This window comes from Limanda limanda, chromosome 4, assembly GCF_963576545.1.
Source record: "Limanda limanda chromosome 4, fLimLim1.1, whole genome shotgun sequence".
Lineage (NCBI taxonomy): Eukaryota > Metazoa > Chordata > Actinopteri > Pleuronectiformes > Pleuronectidae > Limanda > Limanda limanda.
This window is the reverse complement of record NC_083639.1, coordinates 1,581,946-1,600,403: the sequence shown is the minus strand read 5'-3', so window position 1 is coordinate 1,600,403 and position 18,458 is coordinate 1,581,946. Positions and strand designations below refer to the sequence as shown.

General features: G+C 42.5%; 1 protein-coding gene across 1 annotated transcript; it reads left to right on the top strand.

The window, feature by feature from the left end:
* Positions 1-3,303: 3,303 nt before the first annotated feature.
* On the top strand, positions 3,304-14,148 carry mybphb (myosin binding protein Hb). The gene is made up of 14 exons (XM_061070424.1): positions 3,304-3,565; positions 6,263-6,304; positions 6,510-6,551; positions 6,763-6,897; positions 7,562-7,729; positions 10,116-10,204; positions 10,294-10,489; positions 10,578-10,717; positions 10,831-10,990; positions 11,624-11,760; positions 12,888-13,074; positions 13,182-13,241; positions 13,870-13,901; positions 13,987-14,148. Exons 1-12 carry the CDS (start codon positions 3,304-3,306, stop codon positions 13,217-13,219), a joined length of 1,596 nt encoding a protein of 531 aa, XP_060926407.1. The 3' UTR covers positions 13,220-13,241; positions 13,870-13,901; positions 13,987-14,148.
* Positions 14,149-18,458: the final 4,310 nt, after the last annotated feature.

Sequence of the window (18,458 nt, the reverse complement as noted above, 5' to 3'; positions counted from 1 at the left end):
TTTAACATCTGCCTTTCAGGTTTCTAAGTTTGGAAGTTAAACTTGCTGTCATACTCTTTTACACAAAAACTATTATTTATTTGCGATGTGGGTTCGTGGGATTGTCGTTCCATTCCAACTTCTTAATTTAGTTTCTATTTAATTGCTTTATGTTTAAACAAGTTGTCACCAATGTTGCCATATATATCAGGTATTAGATACTAATTACACAGGGATAATACAAATACATTACATAACAAATGCCCGATTGAGAAAATGCTATTTGAATCCAATTCAGATTTCTTACAGAAAGAGTATTGAGTGTGTGTTTGATTCAAATCTTTCCCCTCATGTATCAGAGTAGTAACTGTATAAATATATAATGTACATACAATCAGACATCACAGTTATTTTATCTACCATTACTTGGTGCAAATATCTAATATACTGAACCAAATACTGTACTTTAATCATGCATATTGATTGTCGAATAAAGGGTTTAAGTTGAACTATAAAAAACAGTATTCATCCTCCAGTAGGTGCTTTTAAAGGACGCCTTAATACAAAGCTCCTCTGCAAAACAAATGGCTGAGAAGAGTTTCATGTGCAGCCGTTCACACACTCGTCACTCACTCATGCTTCTCTCATCATTTAGGTTCGTACGGTGCTCAACGTCCCGGACTGTTTCAATGTCAAATAAAGGTTATGTAGACTTTCAGGGTAGCTTAGCAAAGAGTTTTCGTGTCTTAGATCAGTGAAACGCTGGTGAGTTTGATCCGGATGATCGTTTTTTCTATGGTGACTAAGTGTTGAAGTCGTGTGACGCATTGTGTGGTGTGCACGCCCATGTTGATGTCGTGCATATTCAAGAACATTCTGGGAGCACAACACAGAAACAAAAAAAGTTTAAAGAGTTAAAAGAGCAAGATTTAGACACTTTGTAGATTTTTTTGTAAAGAAAACGTTATTGGGTAAATGACAGATAAAGCTTATGGTTGTGGCGTCGAAATGATTCATCTGTTCATCACAAACTACACATCAACCCTGTAAATGAATGTCAGACCACTTTTAAGACAGCTCGATGAGAAAGTTTCAAACTTTGAATTGTGTCTGAGCTGCAGATCGCTTTTTTTTCAAAATAAATGCACAGTTAGAATTAAGCTGAAAAAAACTTCACACTAATCTGCAGCTCTGATTGGCTGCCAAAAACAAATACAAATGAATGAATGAAATGCATTACAGAAAAAAGAAAAGATGCCAAATGATGCCGTTTTAGAATCATTTCCGTTAGTGTAAATATTCCAGGTCGCAGACAGCGTCACCCCCCCACCGATCTGTTTCCACAGGTCAGCAAACGCCATCGTCCGCCTGTGCTTCTCATCTCATTCACTGGTTGTTGTGCCTGTTGCTTTTGTAGCGGTGTAGCTGTGATTTGTGTTTGCTTACTAGTGCATCGGGACTATGCAGCAACTTCTACTGGTGTTGGCGGTCGGCGAATGTCTGAACGCGGGCGTGTTTCCATCCGGGCTGTCTTTGGGTTCTTGATTTGGACCAAAGTGCACCATGGGATAGAAGTGGGGAGCGTAATACTGAGCCTTTACAAATGGAGGAGGATTTGTTTTGGTATCAAAGAATCAGCTGTTTGGAAGTTGGTTTAATGTGTTCCGTCTTTATGAATGAAAAGAAATTGAATGCAACTGGTCAGATGACGATAAAGAAATCGAAAAATCAAACATTGAGCCTGACGTAGTTGGCAAACTGAATCTGCTCATCACAGTGAGTTGATTTCAAGTAGAATCAAACCTGATAATTACGTAAATCTAATATCTTCGGCCAATACAGGTTGCTGAATAGTCATATTTTTGCAAAGCTTGTTGTGGACTTACCTATGATTCCAAAAAAAAGCTGTTATGCGGTATCTTATGTCACTGACGTGCAAATGTTAGGGGTTTCTAAGTGTTGTAAATGCATGTAAACCTGCTGTGTGATGAGGAAAATAAAATGTTAGAATTGACGTATTGTTTAGGAAAATCACTCCAGATGATGTTTTCCTTTTTAATACTCAGATATTTGATATTTCTTTCTTTTTTTCTTTCTTTTTTTTCTAAAGACTCCTTTGTAAAACTTAATTTCTCTATTTTGTACAGGGCATCATTGTAAAGATTGTAAATAGGTCGGCGTTCTGGATGCGGCAACAATCATTGAGGAGGAGAAAAAAGAATATCACTGACAGAAAGGTTTATTTCTTCAGAGTTGGGTCCAATACATGGATAAGGCTTGTTTGTCTGAAGACTTTCATCCACCTATCACTGTTTGTTGGAATCAATAAAATTCATGTTATATTTATTCTGCAGCTTCCTGTGTGTCGATTTGAAACTGTGGCGTATAAACATATATATATATATATATATACATGACACAATTAAAGAAAATAAATGACGTAACAAATACAAGCTTTATAAAAGTCAATAATGCACACTTATTTGTAGATACAGGCTATAAATATATATATATGTATATATGTAATGTATATATATATTAGGCTATATAGATATGTCTACTACATATAGATATGTCTATATAATATTCACAATTTATATCGTATAATACATATCTATATTGTAATGATGTATATTTTTGCTCATATATATTTAATTAGGACACAAGTCATGAATTTTACCACGATCGACCTAGAAAGTTATAATCCTTTCATCCTTAGTGTATACAATTAAATTTAAAAATATAAATGTATTTTTGGGGCCTTTATAAGACAGGACAGAGTGGTGTTAGTTGGGAGCCGCAGGCCGGAATTGAACCCTGTGCGCTGCAGAAGCGTACAGCCTCATCATGGGGCTGCAGCTCTAACAGCTTTATTGAATTTTTTTTAAGCTTAATTAGTGCTTAACGCTAACTTACATGTTATGGATCATGGGTTAATATTAATAATATTATAAAATAATTTCTTTAAAAGTCCAGGAATGTTTGGTCACCATTAACATAAAAGCATAAATTAAAAAAAGTAAAGTCTATATCTTAGGATTGTATTATATATAGATACATGTTTTTACATATATATTTAATAAAGCTGTGAAGTGAATGTAAAGAAGTAGTTAATGAAGCACTGAGAGTTGATGAGTGGGACGAACAGACTGAGTCATACATGGTGTCCTGTGTTCAGGGGCCTATATCTAGTACATGTGGTGCAGCAGGGGCGGAGCTTGCACCGGCTCAGCCCTATAAGAGAGTCCCCCCCCTGCAGCCGCGGTGGAATTGGAATCACTTTTTCGGACTTACCTCAGTTGGGAATTAGCTGCAACCTTCAACATGCCGTCCAAGCCTGCCCCCATCAAGAAGGCGGCCAAGAAAGAGCCGGCCAAGAAGGAGGAGGTGAAGGCTCCAGAGCCGGAACCTGCACCGGAGCCCGCACCGGAGCCCGCACCGGTGGAGGCCCCCCCAGCTGAGGAGGCAGCCCCAGCTGCGGCAGCCCCGGCCCCCGCTGAGGGCGAGGCCGCCCCTGCCGAGGAGGCCCCCGCGGCCCCGGCAGCTGAGGAGCCCAAACCCGCCACACCTCCTCCACCCGCTGATGGTAAATGAACCAGAGTTTATAAACCACATCCACCGTTATATTTCTGGTTTAGTGTTTAATTTACGCTGGTTGCGTAGTTGAACTCCTGAGCCTCAGTCGTCAGCTCAGCTCTCGGTAAACTCGGTGACAGGTTGTCCATTACGCACTTGCGCTCGTGCGTAAAGGCGGTAAGTGCCGTAGCTGCAGCCATCGTGATAAACCACAATACAAAGATAAAGCTGCATGTTCCTGCATCATCCGCATGCCTGGACTCTTCAGACTGAATCAGATGTGAAAGTCTCTCGGTCACTGACGCGCTTTTACGCTTCATGGACGCGCAGCTTTCCTCTACTGTCTGTGCGACCTGTTCCCTCCGTGATAGAAAGTAAATATTAACCAGCCTGGATTTACCAACGAGCAGTGAAACACTTGTTGTGCTCACGTTACAAACCGATGTGTGACAACAACTGTTTCATGACAAAAACAACAACCTGCTCCGCTGTTTAACTCTGTTTCTAACATGTCAGTGCACATTGAATCTGTAACGTGTCGAACATCTAACATTTATATCAGCTGCTCCAACTGAAGAAGCTGCTGCTCCTGCTGCTGCTGCAGAGGAACCCGCCGCAGCTGGTATGTCAGGACCCTTCTCCTTGACTCACAGATTTCTAATTCTAAAATTCAGATTCTAAAATTTCCAAATTAACTCTTTTCTTTTGATTCAAGTCATATTTTTACTAACATCTCCTAACTTCTTATCTTAGCTGATGCAGATGAACCCGCTGCCGATGGTATGTCAGGACCCTTCTCCTTGACTCACAGATTTCTAATTTTAAAATTCAGATTCTAAAATTCTAAAATTTCCAAATTAACTATTTTCTCTTGATTCAAGTCATATTTTTACTAACATCTCCTAACCTCTTATGTCAGCTGCTGGTCCTGCTGCTGCAGATGAACCCACTGCAGATGGTATGTCAGGACCCTCAGTGGGTCTCTCTCTCTCTTCACCACTCCCTGACTCACATATTTCCATTTTTGAAATATATATTTTTTAATTGTAGTGATAAAATTGCCGATTTTACTTTAATAATTTATGAAATATTAAATCCACTTTTATAACATCTTGAAATGTTTTTAAAACCATTGCAACGTGTCATGTGTGTGCTGACATCTCCTAACCTCTTGTATCAGCTGTCGCCCCAGTTGCTGCAGAAGAACCCCCCGCCCAAGGTATAACATGACCCTCAGAGGCTCTCTTAACCCCTGACTCACATTTCTGCCACTTTTAACTTCTTCTCTCCATGTTTTTATCATTTAATCCCTTTTATAAAATATGGAAATGACATTAAAACTCCTTCAAACATGTAATATACTGACATCTAACTTCTAATATCAGCTGCTGCTCCTGTTGCTGTAGAAGAACCTGCTGCCGATGGTATGATATCTCTCTCTCTCTCTCACATACTCTCTCTTCTGCTCATTCTGATTATTTGAACAGATATAATTCTATTTATAACATTTTGAAAATGTAATCAAAGCCCTTTCAAGATGTTATATATCTACTGACATTCTCTAACCTCTTATATCAGCTGCTGCTCCTGCTGCTGCAGAGGAACCTGTCGTCGATGGTAGGATGTGACCCTCAGAGGGCCTCTCTCTCTCTCTTCATCCATCCATGATTCACATATTTCCCATTTGAAGTTTAAAAAATGGCCAATTTCACATTCAACAGATTAAATTCTTCTTTGTAACACTTTGAAATCTCAATCAAAGCTTTTCAAAATGTTACATACTGACATTCTCTAACCTCTTGTACCAGCTGCTGCTCCTGCTGCTGCACAGGAACCAGCTGCTGATGGTAGGATGTGACCCTCAGAGGGCCTCTCTCTCTCTTGTCAACCCCTGACTCAATCATTATGATTATTTAAACAGATTTAATTCTACTTATAACGTTTGAAATTACATCGGATCCTTTCAACATGTACTGACATTCTCTAACTTCTAATATCAGCTGCTGCTGCGCCTGCTGTTGCAGAGGAACCTGCTGCCGATGGTATGGTGTGACCCTCAGAGGGTCTCTCTCTCTCTCTGTCTCTTCAACCCCTGACTCAATCATTATGATTATTTAAACAGATTTAATTCTACTTATAACGTTTTGAAATGACATTAAAATACTTTCAAAATGTTATATATATTATATATATATATATATATATATATATATATATATATATATATATACTGACATTATCTAACCTCTTATACCAGCTGCTGCTGCTGCTGTTGCAGAGGAACCCGCTGCTGATGGTATGATGTGACCATCATACTATATATTTATTTAAACATATTTAATTGCTTTTTATAACGTTTTGAAATGTCAATACAACCCTTTCAAAATGTTATATATCTACTGACATCTCCTAACCTCTAATAGCAGCTGCTGCACCTGCTGCTGCTGCAGAGGAACCCGCTGCCACAGACGCCGCTGAGGCTCCTGCTGATGGTAAAAACGATGAAGATCACATGAGCCACAACAGATCTGATGCCATAGAGTATTACTAAAGTTTGACCCTTCATCTCTTAGAGTAAATCTAACAACACGTACGGCTTCCTTTCTAACACATCAAACTCAGTCACACATCACATCGTTCCACTTGTCCAATCTGCTCAATGCACAGATGATTAATATCTAACATTTAACAGCAGCCGCTGCTCCAGCCACAGACGAAGCTGCTCCTGCTGCTGAAGCACCTGCTGATGGTAAAACCCAACTTTCAACATGTGTTCCTATTCCTATTCTGGTTCTGCCGTTTCACCTGAATAGGATAAACAATCCTCTGATAAGATAAATCCATGAATCCATAAGACATGTATCCTGTTGCTTTGCTTTGCTCGTCACATGCTTCCAATAATAACAATAATGCTTATTTAACATCAGCTGAAGCTGCTGAGGCGCCTGCACCAGAGGAGCCTAGAGAACCCACCCCCCCACCACCTCCACCCAAAGGTAACGCTCCATACAGAGGAAGAACTCCGTCGCAGTGTGATTTTCCCCTCCATTGTTTCTTCCCTTTCTTTTATTTCAGTGTAAAGATATAGAGCTGCACCATCCTCCTCTTCTCAGCTCCTGCCCTGAATTGACTTCTGATTGTTTTGGGACTTTTCTGTCACTCGCAGGTATCAGTGGAATAATTCTTTGTTTCCACGGTTTCCTGCAGAGCCCACCAGCGCTCCAGTTGAGCTGTTTATCGAGGACAAGAATGACACGTCTGTGACCATCATGTGGAGCCAGCCGGAGACCGTCGGGCTGTCTGGTCTGGACGGATACACCATTGAAACCTGCAAGGATGGAAGTGAGTGGAACTGTTGATCAGGTGCACTGAGAACAGAAAGAGTCAGATATTAGTACAAAGTTTACCAGCGGTCCTTGTTATTTTAGTTTTAAGTTTTTATTTTGAAACAATTTTTACCTTTTTTACATTATATCATTATGAAGTTTGAATGCTTGGCACCTTGGCATTTTAACTGTACTCTGGAACATGTTTAATTGCTGGTTTAATGTGGGTCAGCAGTATATCGGTTGCAGCTGTCCCTGAAGTGTCACTGGCAGAGTTATATCCTGAGCTACCAACCTTCTCCCTACAAGGAGAGAGGCGTTTCAGGAGCTGCCGTGGTCTCACTGGAGGTCCTGCTTTTAGACCGGCCCTATGCTAATATCAGCAGCGGGTCAGTGAGAGCTGGATTTAGCAGACGGGGGGGGAATGTTACAACAAATACCACAGAACAGCAATTTTCACGTCTAGTGCGAGAAAATTGTTTTATATCGTTACTTTAACGATGCATAATAACTTTACTCTTCACAAAGCTGCGAAGAGTGTCTTAATTAGTTTGTTCTCAAGCCCTGATCTGTATGAATCAAAATCTTTTCCCACTATTTCTGCACAATTAAAATCAATAAAGAGACGAACTCCAGCTTTGCAGACGTCTGACTTCTCTGTGTTTAACCTTCTTATTCAGCTGAGGACTGGAAAGCTGTCAACGAGGACTTGCAGAAGTCCTGCCGCTACATCATCAAGAACCAGACCACCGGTGACCGGCTGAAGATCCGCGTGGTGGCTGTGAACGTCGGCGGCCGCTCCCCCCCCTGCGCCCTCCCCGAGGCCATCGTGGTGAAGGAGGTCGCTGGTAAGAAATGTTTTAGGGATTAGAGAAAATGTAATATTTGTGTTGTTATTTAACCAGACACCTTCATCTTGTTGGTCTCACACAATGAAACTGAAGTGGGCAGAAGCAAAATGAGAGAGACGAGCAGATGCATCACATACACGTGTTATAAATTGCATTAAATAGGCTACACATGTTGAGTATTAACGAGATAAGATTCAGGAAAGACAGGAAAAAGGACTTTTATATGAGTTAGTGATAATAGGAATAGAAAAAATATGTCAAGTCTAGAAGAGAAATAAGTTTCCATGCTAAATATGTACACAAATACAGCTGTTTACATCATGAAGCACTGGAATACTAGTATAAGGTACTAATATTATATACCTAATTATGTGTACTGTGACACAAGGAAATCGGGCTGTAAAAGTCAATATTTGTCCATTTTCTCTGTAAAATCGTTTCAATTTCCTCCTCAAAAAGTACAACATGGGTCTGGTTTTACCTCCCACATGATGACAATTATAATCAAACCCCAACAGATCTAACTGTAATGGAAAAATACATTTTAAATTTAAAATGCAACCACAGGTTGAGGAGAAAGACAAAACTCATAACAAACCGAGGTTAATGTGATGATGACCACTTTAATCCAGCTGTAAAATAACAGTTAAACAACAGCACAACAAATATGAGTCACGCCATTCGACTGAGGCCCCTGGTTTAAACTTTATGGGGCCGTTTATCACTGGAAAGCTGTAAAGTGCTGGAGTCAAACGGGAACATCTCAGCTATGTGTTCCTCTCAGCTGTCCGTGTCCTGTTGGCACAAACCCTGGTCTTCTCTCTCGTTTCCCCTTTGAGCTGGAACCCTGATCCACCCGGTGGGGACAGTGCGATAACTCCACACCTAAGTAGATGGTTTTACTCGATTGGGTTCGGCCCTTGCAGTGTTATCAGAAGTGATTTGTGGTAAAAATTATGATTGGACCCTGAGGACTTTAAATGAAGGGAGCTGCGTTACTTTGGCACAAATCGTTGGTTGTGCGTAACGGAGAGTCGGGCGGGAAACTCGATCCCTGCTGGACTGGAAACATTTCAACATTCAGCTTCATGTTCCAGCTGCTCGGCTCCACATCGTCCACATTTAGACCTGTGAATGGTTTCGTGCAAAATGACCACGAAGGTGCAGGAAAAAATATCTTGGATGACCCCGATGTTAGCAGCGACTATTCTGCTTCGCTTCGTGATCCCTGCCAGGATTCATCTTGAGGGGGGAGTGAGGGGGTGGGGGGTGTCAGAATCCTGTTCCAGAAGATAGACTGTGGCGAGCAGGTGGGGGGGAGTGGAAGGGGTGGATGGCAAATTCCAGAGCATCCTGTCCCTGAAGGGAGGGGAGGGAAGGGGGGGGGGTGAGATCCAGCTTCTCAGGTCACACTGGATCTAATGACATGTCCAGAGGTTTCATGTTTATTTTGAAACATGCCAGAGACTTTACAGGTGCAGTTTTCTCTTGAGACTGATCCACATGAAGCGATAAGACTGAACATGAGCTGGATGTACTCTCATATAGAGTTGCACTTTACTTTAGTACATTTTCTTTTCTATTCTTTTTTAAAAGGGAAAATGGCAGCATAGTCTTTCCAAATATAAGTTGCTGTGGTGTGTTAGCAAGAAAAAAATATGATATTTACAATTTGACGTATGTGCACTGTGTGACCTTTATCGATCAAGTTTTACATTCACAGTTCTGATGTTACTGTGGCCTGAATGTGTTGTGATGTGAGGTAGGGGGGGTTCATCACAGGCGTCTCGAAGGGGGGCTGATATACTGAAGCTGCTTTATTTAGAGTCCTAAAGGCTCCTAAAGGCTTCAGTATCATTTCACACGTCTCAGTGGCTAATTTCCTTTTTTTATGGGCTATTTTTGGCTTTTCACAAGCTAATACACAGTGGGGAGGGGGGGGGGGGGGTTGGCAGCTGAGGGTCTGGGACATGCAACAGGCATTTTGCAGGTATTCAAGATAATTATATATCGACCAACTTAGCCAGGACAGTAAACGTTCATGAGAACTCCTGCTAGGTTGGGACAAACTGTCTGGACAATATTCAAAAGGTCTGTTACACTGAGTGGGACTCGTAAGACAAACTGCTGCTTTTAAAGCCAGTTAAACCACAGAAAGCCCCTGATGACACCAGTGAAAGTTCCCTGAATCAGACGGACTCAGTTCAGCTCAGCATGTTCATCGAACAGATCTGAAATCCTTCACTTTCACTCCACAGATCTTTGAACAAAAACCTCGTCCGGCTTCGTTCACAGATGAGATGTGGAAGCAGAAGATCCAAGAACCTCGAAAAGACTCATTCACTAACTAACTGGTTGTCTCACCCTGTGTTTTTCTCTCTAGATCGCCCCAAGGTTCGTCTGCCTCGCTTCCTCAGGCAGAGATACGTCACCCAGGTCGGAAACAAGATCAACCTGACCATCCCCTTCACAGTAAGACCACTGCATCTCTTTGTTCCTGCAGGATTAACAAAGCTCCCTTGCCTCCTTGAAACACACGTGTCTGCCCCCTCCCCTTCAAGGGCAAACCCAAACCTGTGGTCACCTGGACAAAGGACGGACAGCCCCTGGACGCCAAGAGGGTGAACATCCGCAACAGCGACAGAGACAGCATCCTGTTCATCCGCACGACCGAGAGGGAAGACTCCGGCGTGTACGAGATGTGCGTGAAGGTGGACGACTTCGAGGACAAGGCGTTGCTCACCCTTCAGATTGTCGGTGAGGAAAATGTTTCCCGCATATCATGGGGAGATCATAGTTTTAAACTGTGAGCTTGGATACTAGGATCAGTGCTTTGTCTCCACAGAGCTGCCAGGACCTCCCGCCACCATGAAGATTATCGATACCTGGGGCTTCAACGTGGCCCTGGAGTGGACTGCACCTAAAGACAGTGGCAACACCGACATTAAAGGCTACACAGTGCAGAAGGCCGACAAGAAGACTGGAGTAAGACCTGTTCTGCTGTAATGTGTTGATCAATCCCACACTTTAAATCCTCTGCACCTTATTCATCGCTGTGTGTGTCGGTGTGTGTGTGTGTGTGTGTGTGTGTGTCACAGGACTGGTTCACTGTGCTGGAACATTACAACAGACTGAATGCCACCATCTCTGACCTCATCATGGGCAACACCTACAAGTTCAGAGTGTTCTCAGAGAACAAGTGTGGACTGAGCGAGGAAGCCGCCCTCACAAAGGGAGAGGCCGTCATCCTGAAGACAGGTACGTCTCTCCGTCACCGCTCCTCAGGTCCCACATCAGGACGCCATTTAGTCCTTCATTCAATCAGCTGTGGTGTACTGAAGTCCCCTCTGAAGCCATGTGTTCATCGGTCCTTCTTTTTAACTGATTCTTATCCTTTCGAAAAAAGTTGATTTTAAAAACATAGTTCACTTTAAAAATGCCACGAAACGCAGTAAAAAAAAAGCTCCAAAAGTTTTTTTTCAATATGAATTTGACAAATTTTATTTTAAAAGAATTGTATCATTTAGCTGTTTTCACTGCAACAGACATTTATTTATTATTTTTTAATCAAGGTCCAAGAATTATTCCGTGAGAAAACAGTTCAAATGGTTAATAAAGGGATAAAGAACTGTTTCTGTATCCGTTCCTTTGTCCAGATCCGAATCAAAGTTGAATGTGTTGTGGCTCATGTCCCGTCCTTAACTTAAGTTCATGGAAATCCGTTCGGTAGTTTTTGCAGTTTCCTGCAGTCACACAAACAAACAGGGGCTGATAACATAACCTCCTTTTTGGAGGAGATAAAAATAACCAACAAAAGACCAGCTGACACACATCAGCTGAGCCTTGCAGAAGCAGTTGTAAACTGGGTTGTGTTTCTGCTCCTTCCTGCAGATATCGACTACAAACCTCCTAAATACCAGGAGCACGACTTCACCGAGGCTCCCAAGTTCACCACGGCCCTGAGCGACCGTGCCACCACTGTGGGCTACAGCACCAAGCTGCTCTGCTCCGTCAGGGGAGAACCAAGGGTACAAAGATTCTGTTTTTTTATACCTGAACAATGTGACGCCTTCAGTTCAGACTAAATATTAACTCCATTACCTGAGCAGTGAAGACCAATGAACTGTATTGTCTCTGATTGTTTTGCATGTTTTAACCCTGTGTCTTAAAGTCTGACGTCCAGTTTTAGAAAAAATTTAACTTTCAAATCTCAAACTTTGCATGTAACAACTGACACAAAAATAACTTTCACTTTCAGAATTTTAATATTTGAATTACAGATGTGCAATATAATGGTTTGACTAAGTCTTTTCAAATTGATATGCATGCACTTTGCAAACCAATGGCTCCCTGAAAAGTAGAAATAGAGTATAATAGAATGGAATATAAAAGAAAGCCTTTATCATAATTGTACATCATTGTACAAGTTGAATGAATTTACAGAAAAATAGTTTAAAATCCGACGAAAGACATTAAACAATAAATGCCAGACTAATAAATGTATTTTTAAAAAGAAACTGAATCTTTAAAATATGTCCGGTAGTTTTGTAACTAATAGAATCTACCAAACCAGCGGCCGTTGACATGTTTAAACTGTTTAAATGCCTTAACTGTTGGCAGGATCAACAGTAACACCAGTGGTGCCAACAAGCCAATCCTCACTCTCCCTTCTTGTCAGCAGCTTAGTGATGGTAATAAGGTTGAGCCTGGACTTATGAAGAGCTTCTAACAAACCCCTCCGCTCCATCACTGTCAGTGGGATCTTCATCTGACCCTGCAGGCCTCACGTCTGAGCCTCTCACCTCCTCTTCATCCTCCTAATCCCACCAGGTCCCCGGCAGGACAGTGGGATAGATAGATGGTTGTGATTAGAAGGCCAGAGCTGGTATTCTGGTTGTTTGAAGCAGGGATGGGAGAAGACGAGGCCGTGAGGGTCAGCTGTGAAGCGCGGTCACATGTCTGAAATTCCCAGCAGGGCCCCAGGGGGTCCTCACCATGTCCGGGTCATTAAAACTCCCACAGTGTGGCGTGCGCTGCATGTCCCCTTCAATCAACCGAGCATTTGTTGCCAAGTGGCACAAACATAAATAGAAACAACCCTTATTTCTTGATTAAATGCCCTCAAATAATTGCTGGAATAAATGTTTTTCCCCAGCCCAAAGTTCAGTGGATGAAGAACAAGATGATTCTTGGAGACGACCCTAAGTACAGGCAGATCTGCGTCCAGGGCATCTGCTCTCTGGAGATCCGCAAGCCCGGTAACTATGACGGTGGCGTGTACTCCTGCAAAGCCATAAACAAGCACGGAGAGGCAATAGTCGCCTGCAAACTGGAGGTCAAACGTAAGTCAGGATCTTTCAAATCCAAACAATCATCCTCAGTTTGTTTATGTCTGTAAACATCAGTTTTTGCTTTAAGTCTGAACACAAACAACTTTTCTGTTAAACAGAGGCAGCGGTTCCTGATGCAGATAAAGAGAAGAAATAGGTCAACGTTCTCATCATTACAGGTGAGAAATCATTAAGATCCTATTTGTATCACTATATTTACAAAGTACACCAATAAATACTGCATTGATGAATCTAAAAACCCATCATCTAGTTAAAGTATCAACCTTTTAAACCGTGATTAACCTTATAAACAAACAGTTATACGCTGAGTATGTGCGTCGTAAAAGTTTGCATCGGGTCGGCCGGTCTAAATGAGTCCTGAGGTGACATGTGCCTCCTGCGTGACTTGCTTTCCATACATGGAAGGCACTAAACTGGGAAATGGTGGCCTCTGCCTCTTAAAGGGTGCGGGAGGTAGCGCCCGTAAATTACATCCCTGATGGCTCCTCCTGAACTTGGGTCGGAGACTTCATCACATTTCATCGACTCAGCAGCAGCAGCAGCAGCAACCTCCTTTAAGTTTTTCATCTGCAGGTTACTCTCTGAACACGAGAAAACCTTGAATAACTTTTTATTGATTTATTTTCTAAAGCACATTTTTACAAATTGAAGAAAGCATGTTTGCGTAGTCTTAGTTTTTTCCTCTCGTGTGATTCTGAATTGCTGCCACTGAAGCGACTGCACCTCTGACTGTTTGTAACACCTGCTGTTGCTGTTATTTGTGCGTCTGTCGCGATCCCAAATTAGGAGCAGAAGGAATGAGGCCTTTGCAGCATAAGGTGCGTGACCCTTTTAGCGTTTCTAAAACCGTCTTCCTCATCGGCGACGAATAAAAGAGCCAACGATTTTCCTTTTCTCTCACAGGACGGTGCTGGATTCCTGGCAGAACATGTACATATGGCTGGTGACCACGCTGAAGGAGGGTTGTTGCCTGTGACCTCTTGACAAGTGTTGCCCGATGTTGTAATGGACGTTTGTTGTCGCTTTGTGCCTTTTCTCTACGTTATCAAGTCCACATCCATGTCCACTATCAGCCCCCCCCCCCTGGTTTCCCACCCCGTCAGAGGAACTAGGCGAGATTATCACAGCATGAAGTCACTGTTCCTCATTGGAGATCTACATGTAACATCGACGTGTTTTTATCAATAAATAATTTAATTTCTGGTTTTGTTTTTTTCCAAAAGGTTTCTTCAGTAAATCAAAATCTACAGCAGGATTATTTGAAAGCTTTTATCGTTATTATCAATAATTTCATCCATAAAGAAGGGACAGTTCAGCTCGAGTTTATTCAAATTTTGTATTACATAGTTTTGGTTTGATTGGACATATTTCAGGAGATTTATTGAAGAAGGTGAAAGAAGAGAATTTTAGACTTTATTTAACACATTTGTAATTTTTATAGAAAGATCTGTGTCAGTAGGAAATATAGACTCCAACTGGTGGTCACTGTAGAACAGGTCACTTAAATCTAATAATAAATGCATTTAAGGAGTAAAATAATTTGTATAAAATAGTTAGAAATGTGTAAATTATTAAAATACACTGATGGAATGACATTAGATTTTGTAAAATAGTTTAGTTAAAGGCTCCGGTGTGACCTTTACAGAATAAAATGACAAAGAATTATAAAACTCTTCCTACAGGCCTAGAAGCTTCTGTAGCTGCAGATTGATTTAATTATTTCCCACCACAGTTGGACTAGCCGGCTGAATTTCCGAAGCCCCTCTTGGCAGCGGCCCCCTGAGAACCTGGATGACAGCAACACAATTCACTTGGCTCGAACAGACCCAGGAGTTTACAGCAGCATGCCAGCACTTCAATAATAATCATACCAGTCTATAAGACTGATCTTGTAGCTATCTGGTCCCGGAGTTCGTGGCATAGTGATAAGGGGCCGGATGCCAGAGCCGTCCAGGTTTCACAGACACATGGGTTCACACGGAGGCTGATAAAATTAGCTGCAGGGCTCCATCGTACCCGGGTTATTTTAGGAAGTGGATCGTCTGCCAAAATGTGCTTTAACATTACCTTAAAAAAGGAATCGGTTAAATGGAATCCATAAATTAAGCGGAGACAAAACTAAATGAAAAGGGAGATAGTGCTGTTTGTATAATTTAATTCAGAAGGATGAAAATTTAACTCACACGACCCTGAAGTTTGTTCAGTACGAGAATAAAAGACCCCAATTATATAACTGTGTGCAAACATAAAGGTTTGAATGACCCAACTCTGCATTTGAAGCCATGAGGAAGAAAAACTCATTATCCATCTCCTTCAGGGTGGCTCCATCTACTGTCACAATCAAGCAGCAACGTGTGCAGCCTCTCAAAGAGGGCGAGAATTAAGAGTCAATGTCGCACGTCAACAACATTCAGACCCTGCTGCTTTAAAAATCCAAAACACGAGGATGTTCCCTGCAGAGATCAACGGCACGGCCAACTGTCCATTTGATTTACAGTGTTTTAATACGGATGAACTGTTCCCTTCGTGTCACTTTGAGCCGCTCTGTGCAGATTCAACCCTCCGGCTCGGAGCCACACTGGGTCTCAGGCCTACTTCTGCTGGGTCCCTGGATGCTGACACGCTGCAACAAGGTCACAGAGCCAGAGACTTCCTGTCTAATTTAGGTCTTGCTCCCAAAAAAGGTTTCAAACCTCCAATGAAAACCACAAAAATAAAAACGACACAGAATTGAACCGCTCATGATATATTCAAGCATGGTATCATACATTCAAGTAATGTTTGAATCGTATAATTCAGTTTGATGGTGGTGTGTGTGTACATGAGAGAGTTGGTGTTTATATGATTAGTTATTCTTTAGATGGTTGTAATGGTCCAACATCACAAAGATGTCGCTCCCCTGACTCTTCTGTCAGCGCCACCTGTAGGTCAAACTTTTAAACGTTCATGTTTCCCAGAGGATGAAGCTGTGATAACTTTGGTGATCCCCTGACTTCTCCTCTACTGCCACCATCAGGCCGAAACGTGTGGTTTTGAGTGAAACGTCTCAGAGCCGGTAAGTTAGATTCCATTACAACATGTAAACACTGTGGGGATCTCCTGGATCTTCGGGCCTTTACCACTGACGGAGCAAAACTAAGATTTCATCAGACACTTTAGTTAATGAGAGAAAACCTGAAGCCTGATGACGGTGTGTCTGTCGTGAGAGGACGTAGCACGGGGCCAAGAAAGACGCCATTAAACTTTGGCTTGGATCTCGACAAAGAGGCAGATCAAGGAAATTTGATCACTTTCTTTAACATTTAAAGACTCTTTTTTAAAATATTTTCATAGATTTTTGAGGGAGTATTTTCATGAATTTTTTTAAATCAGGCCTGTGTAAGGGACTTTGGATGTTGCACAGTTTAATGGTGTTTGACTGAATTTAAGTGGGATGGGCACATGTATATGCTATTTCAAGTTTTCCTACCAACACCCTGAACTCAGATGGTGACCACACCTGCTCAGAGTCCTGGTTCTTCTTCACGTTCAGCCTCACAGAGCTGCTGCGGCCTTCAGCTGTGTTCCCGTGGTTTGTCTCCTCCGTCTTCATTTTGTGTTCGAGGCTCATTAGACTCCGAGTTTCCCCTTTATGGAACCATACAGCTGCTTCAGGCTCATACTCCGCCTCTCATCCCCATGAATGAATCACCTCGGCGTCTCTGTCCCGTCTATTATGATTTATTGCTGCGAAGTCCACAACAGGGTGATCATCACAAAATATCCTCCGGCTGAATAATTAGATCCTATCAAAAGTTGTTCTCTCTGTTGCACCCTCCTCCTGCAGATGGAACAGAACCGGATGGAAAGTTCATTTATAGAAAAACCTCAACGTGCTGTGGTGATGCAGCATCTCTGCCTCGTGGTGCTGGTGTTGCTTTAATCGTTGGTAATGCACTGAGTGTAATGTGGTGGCTGCTCCGTCAAGGGTAACGCCAAAGGTAATGAAATGGTGCGTCCTTCTCGAAGGGAGCTGTGCACTGCAGAGTCTTTGGCAACGTTCCCTGAAGGTTTAATAAGTGTAATGGTGGAACTGGCACTGTTGTGGCTTTTCATTAATGCAAATGTTGCACTGCTGAATCAGCTGGGTGGAAGCTCTGAAGGCACTTTTTCATTCACTGAAAGTTACGATGGAGATTGGGGCGTTTTTCTCGTGTTTTGTAACCATTCAGATGCTTTAGATATTTGTTTAATCCCACATATTTCATGCACTCACCTTCAAACTATGGCTCTGTGTGTTCCATGCTGCCTCACAGTGGCTGTATGTGATTCTCACAGACCAGCACAACCTGTGTGTGGATTTCCCCGGAGGAGCCTGCAGCAGCAGCAGTGTGATGCAGCTCTGCTCAGCTGTCCACTGGACTGGAGGAAGTCAGCTCCTCCATTGATTCCACAATGAGATGCTGTGAAGTCTATTTAATTAAAATTGAGGTACAGGATTGATGTGATGGTGGAAAAAAAACATGTGTGTTTTAAACTCTGCTGAGATTACATCCTTATTCTTCTTATGCATCATCGCACATGAAGAATCCTTGAAAGAAACATGAAGTATATCAACTCGCTGAACTGAATCCTTTCTCCGCTACATTAAACACATTGCACATCTTACTACCGCACACGGTGACTCTTTGACTTTTACACCTCACGGTTAATTAGGTGACTTTATAATCTGCGCGTCCCCTGATGATGCAGGAGCAGTGATCCGTGTCGCTCCTGCAGCTCCTCTTTTAAATCATTCACCACTCACACGTTCATGCACATTAACAGGAAAAAGAGGAACGGGTGGTAGTTTCTTTTTTGTGTGTAACTTGACATTTTACTGCTGCTGGAGAAAAGCACTGACAACTTCCCATCTGCTTTCTGCCTGCTCCTGTACTGCAGCAAAACCAGCCCGAGCAGTAACAACCCTGCTCTGCTCTCTTCTCCTCTCCTCCTCTGCTCTCTTCTCCTCTCCTCCTCTCCTCTCCTCCTCTCCTCTTATCCTCCTATCTTCTCTGGTCCTTACACCTCATTGCACTCAGGTCCCTGCAGCAGACGAGAGGCACAGGGACCTCAAATCTAAAAAAATCTGTGAGAGCTGCTGCAGCCTGCTTGTTGCCATCTGTACCTCTCCTCTCACCACTCATCGATTCCCCCTCCCTCCCCTCCCCTTGCACTTCTCTCCATCCCCTCACTCCCTCTCTCTTTTTCCTCCCTTTCCTTTCCTCCTGCGTCTCTTTCTCAAAGCTCAGCACTCCCTGCATGTGTGCCGGTGCTGGGGGTGAAAAACTGATAGAGCAAAGAAGAGGAGAGGAGGAGCAGCGTTGTTAGTGCGCCACAGAAAACCTAGCCCCCCC

What these genes read in the sequence shown, in the direction of transcription:
- mybphb (XM_061070424.1), top strand. Translation starts at nt 3,304, where the DNA reads ATGCCGTCCAAGCCTGCCCCCATCAAGAAGGCGGCCAAGAAAGAGCCG. An exon ending in CCCACCACCTCCACCCAAAG is followed by an intron (nt 6,552 to 6,762) that starts GTAACGCTCCAT and finishes GGTTTCCTGCAG; the next exon opens with AGCCCACCAGCGCTCCAGTT. An exon ending in GCTCACCCTTCAGATTGTCG is followed by an intron (nt 10,490 to 10,577) that starts GTGAGGAAAATG and finishes TTGTCTCCACAG; the next exon opens with AGCTGCCAGGACCTCCCGCC.